The following is a 7,670-nucleotide window of genomic DNA, read 5'->3' on the forward strand; positions in this document are numbered from 1 at the left end:
CGGTGTTAAATTATAACACCAGAAGTGGAGTTATTTGTTACTCCAAAAAGCTACTCATTTTGAACCTTTTTTTTTGACCCCTTTTTTGGTGTTAAAATAACTCCCTAAAAATAACAGTGTGTGCTGTCTAACTGCGCAATATTCTATTAATTTTAGTGCTGTGCTACGAAAACTAATTAACTATGCATGTATTTATTATACTCACACCAGGATGCTGCCTTTAATTCCTGGTATTTGCTGACTGGTTCGAAGAAATGATTTGCATAGCAAAATAAAATGAAGAAGGCGCAAGCTTTCTATATTACTTCTAAAAAATATTTCCAACCCAATCTTACAAAGAAGTTGGATATGTTTGGTCAAAATCTTAAAGAAAATGTATAGCTATAGGTAAAAAATGTTTGATTACCAATTTTCCATGCAAAACATGTTTTCAACCTTTATAAAAACAATTAAATTACATCGGAAGGAAAGCCCACGCTATACGCTCCCTGTTGAACGCTCAAATCCAGTTGTTTCTAATAACAAGACTATAGATACCGATGCAAATTACATAAATTAGTATTTTCGTACCCCAGATACATTTTAATATTGGATATAATAAGTGTAGTAATTAAACGAAACCCGTATATGAGGGTTGTTATGAAAATAATTTCCAACTCGAAATTTGGCGGAACCCTGCGTTGATTTCTAAATATAATTCTAACACTTTAAACGAGCATTGTGCATTGAAAATTACCACCAACTGGCAAAAATGAAACTGCAATAATCTTTATTTAGTGAGCATGCTGTGCTACTAAAAACTAATTAGCTAACTATGAAGGTTGCTGGCCTCTAATTCCTGATATTTAGGACTGGTTTTAAAAATCACATTCTAGCAAGGCAGAAATAAATGTACATGGACGTCTTTAGTGCTTGTTATTAATTCTGATAAGTATTTCTACGTACAAATTTCAATTAAAAAATAAATAGAAAATGTCAGATAAATTGCTTATTATGTTTACTAACTGCATGCAGTCATCAACTGTTCACTTTGACTGAGGGTTTGTGATAGATAATAACGTGAGCAAAAGTAATTATAATGTGAGCAAAAGTATACTTCATATTGACTATTTAAAAATGTTATACCAGAAGAATACCGGCAATTTAGATTTACTTTCCGAGGGCCAATAAAGCTTATTCATGAAACAGCTGTAGCTATAGGTCTTTTATATAGACTATTAATAATATAAACACATCAATATTATTCATCGGAATTTCGGCATGTTTTACTTTCGTTTTCGTATGGTGTACAGCTTCGTAAACAAATTAGGCCTAATGCGTGCATGCATGGAGTAAAATTAGCTGCCATGCCAATGATTTTGAACCACTCTCTTTTTACGAAGTATATCATGAATTTAGAAAAGCACAATTGTTTCATAATTATTTTTCAACAGGATTGAATAATAAAGATTATAGAGGAAGTTGGTTATTAGCTAACAGATCTTTTAAGCCGTATTGCACATAAATTGTATTGTTTTTACCAGGTTTACCGTTTTAATTTTCAGAGCGTAAATTTAACTCTATGCAAGATAGAAATATTATGAAATCAATCTCAAACCAGTGAATTTTTATGGACAACAACTTTTCTAGTGATGTATACGCTACAAACGAGAAGTGGGTTTACACTTCGCTTCTAGTACACAGGAGAGACTGGAGAGTTATGTTCCTGCTTGATCGAGGAGCCCGACTGACTTTATTAAAAACAAGACGCCGGCTCGGCGTTTACCTTGGGTCGGTGCATAAATATAGGGTTTGTTTGGAAACTTTAGTGTGTATAAACCGGTTTAAAAGACTATTAAACTATTTGCAATGCTAAAGCCCGCCGCACACGTGAGCTATTAGCTGAGCTGAAGACCACGCGTGGCTGTCAGCTCAGCAAGTTACTCTCGTGTGCGGATAGTTTTTCGTGAGAAATTCGCCTGAAGAGGCAAGTTTCTCACGTGTGCGGATGGTTTTCGGGCTGAGCTAACTGCCTCGCGAGGTTGTTAGCTCAGCTGATAGCTCTCATGTGCGGCGGGCTTAAAGCTCCGTGACTGCATGATTCATTCTGCCACATGAAAATTGACCATTCCAATGTAATTGTTTACGAATCAGGGTCCCTGACCATCAAATGCCTTTGGCTTTTCTTCTACAACCGACAAAATGAATTGAAGCAATTGTGCTTGCAAAGCTATAATCCAATGGTGAATAGCTAAGTATTTGAATGTAGAGTATTAAAATATCGAAACCTGTCTAAATAGACAGGATTAGTGAAAGGTTTCTATTACACAAAACCCACTCGCATATTAGCTCCTCATGTGTTGGCCAAAACAAGGAGTAACGACGAGGGCGAACCCCAAGAAAAATGATCAAATGGAAAACATTGGTCCTTGGACGGCGAACAAGAAATCAAAATTTGCTATGCTGTGGATTGTAGCCTTACCCTGTAATGAAGCTTATATATTCAGAACGCTTTGCCTAATTAAAAGAATCCCGAGCCACACCACAAATTAAACCACTGACTAATGATGATTTGAGATTTTTACAAAATTAACACTCACAACTAATTATGCTTGTGAAATTTTATGATGAAGTGACTTGCAAATTTAACGTTTCATACGGATTAAATATTATTATTTAAGTATGAAGAGTAAACAGTTGGTTTATCTAACACGCAAAGTCGAATCTATCAACGAATCTAAATTATTAAATATCATAATTTCCACACAATTCTGTCATTTTCATGTGTTAATTTACACTCAAAATAAACTTCGATGGTAAATCAATTTTCAGTTTAATTTCTTGGAGATCCATTAAGGCAAATTCAATTTCATCTGTCTTCGCATGAATAGACAAGCCAGCTTTGTTAAGCAAAACGGTAAAACGGTGTTTTGATTATGACGTAACCTTCGGAAAACTCCGTAAATGTCGTGCGATTCGAAGATTGAAGAGTAAGAAGTTGCAGTAATTTATGCGCCGTGGCCGCGAGGGAGACTGCTGCCTAGAACCCCACCAAAAAAAAAAAATAATAAAAAAAACAAACAAAGCCGAATTTATGACCTTGTGTCTACCGACCCAAGGTAACAACAATTTTCCCATATGGATGTGAATATGAACATATGAACATGAACCTCCTGCGGATGGCTCTGTCAAGACGATTCCAAAGAATATAAACCATTTAGTATCGTTTCATGGTGAGTATATTTATTAGGTAATTTGCAGTTGCTTACTTAGAAAAAAAGAAAAGATTACATATGTGAATCAGTTACATACAATGTGCTAACAATGAAATACTATGATACTATAAGATTATTTACAAATGTTTGTTTACCACTAGTAAAAGTCAAATCTCACTAATCATGCTCACTATTAACAATAAGAATTGTGTATGGGAAAGCGACAAGTCAAAATGTTGACAATTTGATAATTTGCTTGTTCATTTAATGAGATGATTATTTTCCTCCGACTGGCAAAGTTATGCTTCGGGAAAAAAACGACTGAATTTATAAGTGCACAAACACCGGGCGCGAAATTAGTCAGTTACAATTTAGGACGGCAACATGACAACGACAGCTTTATAATAAACTCTGTTTACTGAAAACATGTCGTTTATTATCTGTTGTGTACAGTGATAATGGTTGAAGACATCAGTTTATGACCGGAGTTCTATTAAAACAAGATTTAAAATTTCAGCTAAAGGTAAGACTGAAATGCAAACAGGACGCGAGAATCTGTGATTTTCCGCGTTTTGAAAACAGATAACAACGTCTAGTGAATTCCCTTTGGACTTTTAATATTCAATTTACTCATTATTAGCTGCTCTCGCTGTCACAATTGGCGTCGTAAATCTTTTGTGTTTTAGGCGTCGAAAGTGTTCAGGATGGAGATACCATACTCACTAACTACAGTACTGTCCAGAAATAACCGAAGAAAAACCGCGGTTAACCTAGGTCAAACCTTGGTGTGATCGCATTGAACTGAGGTCAGACCGAGGTGGAACCGCGGTGAGACGGAGGTTAAACCACGGCCTTACTCGGTCTGACAGACATTTCTTAAGATTTTTTCGATTTAATTATTGCGTTGTCCTTCTCAGCTGTTCATAATATTTCGTTCGGAAGCGAACGGCCACGTCGTCTGCGGTTTTCGGTCGATCGTGTCGTTTTCGGCCACAACCGCAGTGTTAGGTTATTTCTGGATAGTACTGTAGTCCAGGACCTCGCGGGCTTCGTGATTACATATAAATGATTACATTTGAAAAATTTAAAAAAGCCGCATCAAAAACGAGGTCAGCCGGTCAAATAGCGACGGATCATTTTTAAAAAAATGTATAATTTTTAATTGATTTAATTTGATTTGATTTGGTCGCTGTATTCACTTGAATTTGGCTCCAAAGATGGCGAATGTTGCATTTCAACGCTATCGGTTCTCCTTACAACAATGGTTGAAGAACCCTTGCTCAAAGATGGGTTGAAAGCGCGAAAAAAGGTATCAAAATTATGGATAGATATGTCCTTTTTAACTACGTTCAAGCTTACTGTTGCTACGGTGTCTTCTTTTTCCACCAGTGTCATCATGGACCTTATTTGTATCTTTTGCTTCATGTTATCGAGTTGATTTTGTTCAGAGGTATCTTTTCTCCATAAAGTATCGAATATAAACGGCAACGTGCTCAATGTAATTGTGCTGATTATTTGAATCGTTACGGAGATGTTAGATTCTTGGCCTGAGGAAATCATGAAAATTAAAAGAAGAAAGAAATTTGCAACCAAAAATATTTTGACAAAGAAATAGAAGAAGACTCTGTCAAATGGCAAAATCGCTTCTCTTGCCATGTTGTAGAGAGGTTTGGGAACCTTGCCATTAGTAACATCAACAAGAAACATTGGTGATTCGGTTATTCCTTTTGGTTTGTTCTCTTCCCATAATTCCTTGCATACTTTGTAAATGTTTATTTTAAGAACTAAGTACTTTGTTTCGACTGACAATCTCCATTGCTTTAACGAATAGATTATAACAGCTATAATGGGTATGAGGTATGGAATGTAAAGTTGTGCATTAAGACAAATACCAGCAATCATTAAGAAAATAAGATTCGAGAAAACGGAAGTGGTAAAGATACACCAAATTGCTGCAGATAAGGATAAACAAAACTTTCCAACAAGCAACAGAGGGTGATGATGTTGGATCCAATTTCTAGGATTTCTAGGCCGTAATTTCTTTATTATTACATGCCCTACAGTTAACATAACGGAAAGAAAAACAATAATGTAGACGATTGGAAAGAGAAAAACGGAAATTATAGCCCACAAAATCATTGCTCTTTTTCTTTTAAAACGAAAAATCACTGAACAGAAAAGTCTCCACCAGAGTTTAATATTAAAAAGAGAAGTGATTGTAAATATATAATTATTAAAGCTTTGATCATCAAAATAGTGTTCCGGGTCGTTTAGGTAAAAAATATCAAATGGCACCATGGCACAAAAGAATGCTACGGATACAAGGATAGCGGGAACGAGAGGTAAAATTATAAAAGGCAGTAATCCAAGTAAAAGCCATACGAAAAGCCTTCGAAAAATAGATATTGGAAAGCCACGCCCCGCGACGAAAAGGGTATAAAAAATTGTTGAAATCGCTAATGGACTGTAACTTATTTCATAATCTTCTTTTACTATCGAAGATGATCCCAAATGTTGTATGATTAAAGGGAATAAAATAGAACTCAAGAAAAGTGCGACGATTCTTACGTATGCATTGGCTCTAGCGATCTGCATTGAAGCATAATCAGCACAAATTGTGAGGTTACCAGTGGTTATTCTGCAACAGTTATATTGTTTCAAGTCGTCCTCGTCATCGTGAGGGTGACATAACTTATAATCGTGAGTGTCGTCTAAATGAGAAAGCTGGTGTAGGAGAAAGTTGAAAACAAGTTCAGTTCCATTGTTTCCGGTTGGCAGACATCCGTCAGTTAACTCAGAGACAACAACATTCACCTTTGCGATCCCTGGTGTTAGCGTAAAACAGAAAAACTTATTGCCTGCTACAGATGTTATCAATGAAATAATTGTTCGACCAATTTCGCCTGCCCAAGACCATTTATACTTAGGAAAGGATCGCGTTTCGTTCTTTGAGTCGATTGTCAATTCTATCTCCACCCCATTGGTAGTATACTTATGCATGGCATTAATAATATTCTTAACATCCGATTCACTAATTCGAAGTTTGGGCTTGTGGCTTTCGCATCTATTCGTTGTGTTTGTCAAATTAAGGTTTGTCATTGGCTGGTCTATTGCAACATTTTTACCTCCTGGTGAAGATGTTGAATTTTCGTTAGCAAAAACAGCCAAAGATAGGAAGAGCGAAACAACTGCGAGCGTAGGATATGCAAATGAAGCCATTGTCTTCCACTTAACCAAATGTAGGTTCCTCCTTGAGTAAAATTTCAAAACCTGCAATATTTTAAAGATACTTTTGTAGATCTCTTTTTGCCGATTCAGATTTATAGGGTGTATCAAAACAGCTGGACACTGTGTAGAATATCTTCAGGGCGTAGCTAGCGCAACGTTATAAGCTAATCGAAACCAAGAAGCTTTAATTCGCTATGCTTCAATGAATAGCAATATCTGTAAAGACTATTTTCATTTGTCTTTTGATACACGTTTTTGTGCCCATGTTTCGGAAATAATTATGATTTCTTCATGCGCACTCTCATCTACACGGCTTTTTAAGACTGAATTACACAGTTCGGGAGTGACATTTATTGAAGTACATTTGAATAATATTATCATAATGATGTATTCATTGTGTTAACATCAACTTGTGTTTATAGCATGCATAAAAAGGTTACCCGTAAGGAGCACTTAGCTCTGTGGGTTTTACCAGTCTTTAATTGATAAAGATTGTAGAATAAAATAAAATAAAAATCAGTATGCCAAAAGTCTAGGAATGTGGCATGAAAAAGTAACGCATGAATAACACAATTCAAGTCAAGTCTCACCTTAATGAGTGGAGATGATATATAGTCTTGATTCCTGGTGACCGCTTGTACTAGATTAGTTTATACTTTCTGTTGTCAACCAATCAACCTGTTAACTATATATAGTTTAACAGAAAATCTATCAGTCTTTATCATACTACACTATCATACTACACCATAGGAATGCAAGTCGGCACACAATATGACCAACTTAACGTTATAATTTGCATACAACCACATTATAGTCAAATAAAGAATGCATGGTTGGTGGCCTCCAGTTCCAGGTATTTTGAAACTGGTTTTAAGAAATAAAATTTATTTGGTATATCTGTTAATTATATTAGAGTCAGATCACCCGTTTGTGTTTCTTGTTTCGAAATAATCGTGTTCAAAATCGACAAATGTAAAGAATATTGACCATACAAAATGTCTTTGGAACGGTATTTTGAGTGGTTTATTAGTTGACCTGCATCTAAGAACGAAAGGGGACTTATAGGCTCATTAATATCATTACCGAGACGTAAGCCTAAGCAACACCGCTGCTTCCTACTGGTTGCTGCTTTTAAATTTGCATGTTTAGGGAAAATGCATGTGTGTTATTGGTTGTGACGAAAGGGGACGAAATCCTAAATAATTCAATGTCGATATATGCATGTATTTTGTACGGATCAAGTCAAAA

General features: G+C 35.7%; 1 protein-coding gene across 3 annotated transcripts; it reads right to left on the reverse strand.

The window, feature by feature from the left end:
- Nucleotides 1–3,221: 3,221 nt before the first annotated feature.
- Nucleotides 3,222–6,418, reverse strand: LOC114523694. Of its 3 annotated transcripts, none has more exons than XM_028544699.1 (2): nt 4,554–6,418; nt 3,222–3,684 (listed from the first exon to the last, which is right to left on the reverse strand). In XM_028544699.1, the coding sequence occupies exons 1-2, from the start codon at nt 6,411–6,413 to the stop codon at nt 3,631–3,633; spliced, it is 1,914 nt and encodes a 637-aa protein (XP_028400500.1). In that variant the 5' UTR covers nt 6,414–6,418; the 3' UTR covers nt 3,222–3,630. The 3 variants fall into 3 exon arrangements, with proteins under 3 accessions (XP_028400500.1, XP_028400502.1, XP_028400503.1); XM_028544701.1 differs by lacking the exon at nt 3,222–3,684 and having other exon boundaries at nt 3,702–4,741; nt 5,763–6,418; XM_028544702.1 differs by lacking the exon at nt 3,222–3,684 and having other exon boundaries at nt 3,702–5,251; nt 5,763–6,418.
- Between the last annotated feature and the right edge of the window lie 1,252 nt (nt 6,419–7,670).

This window comes from Dendronephthya gigantea, unplaced genomic scaffold (assembly GCF_004324835.1).
Source record: "Dendronephthya gigantea isolate DGI-Jeju-01 unplaced genomic scaffold, DenGig_1.0 000028F, whole genome shotgun sequence".
Classification (NCBI taxonomy): domain Eukaryota; kingdom Metazoa; phylum Cnidaria; class Anthozoa; order Malacalcyonacea; family Nephtheidae; genus Dendronephthya; species Dendronephthya gigantea.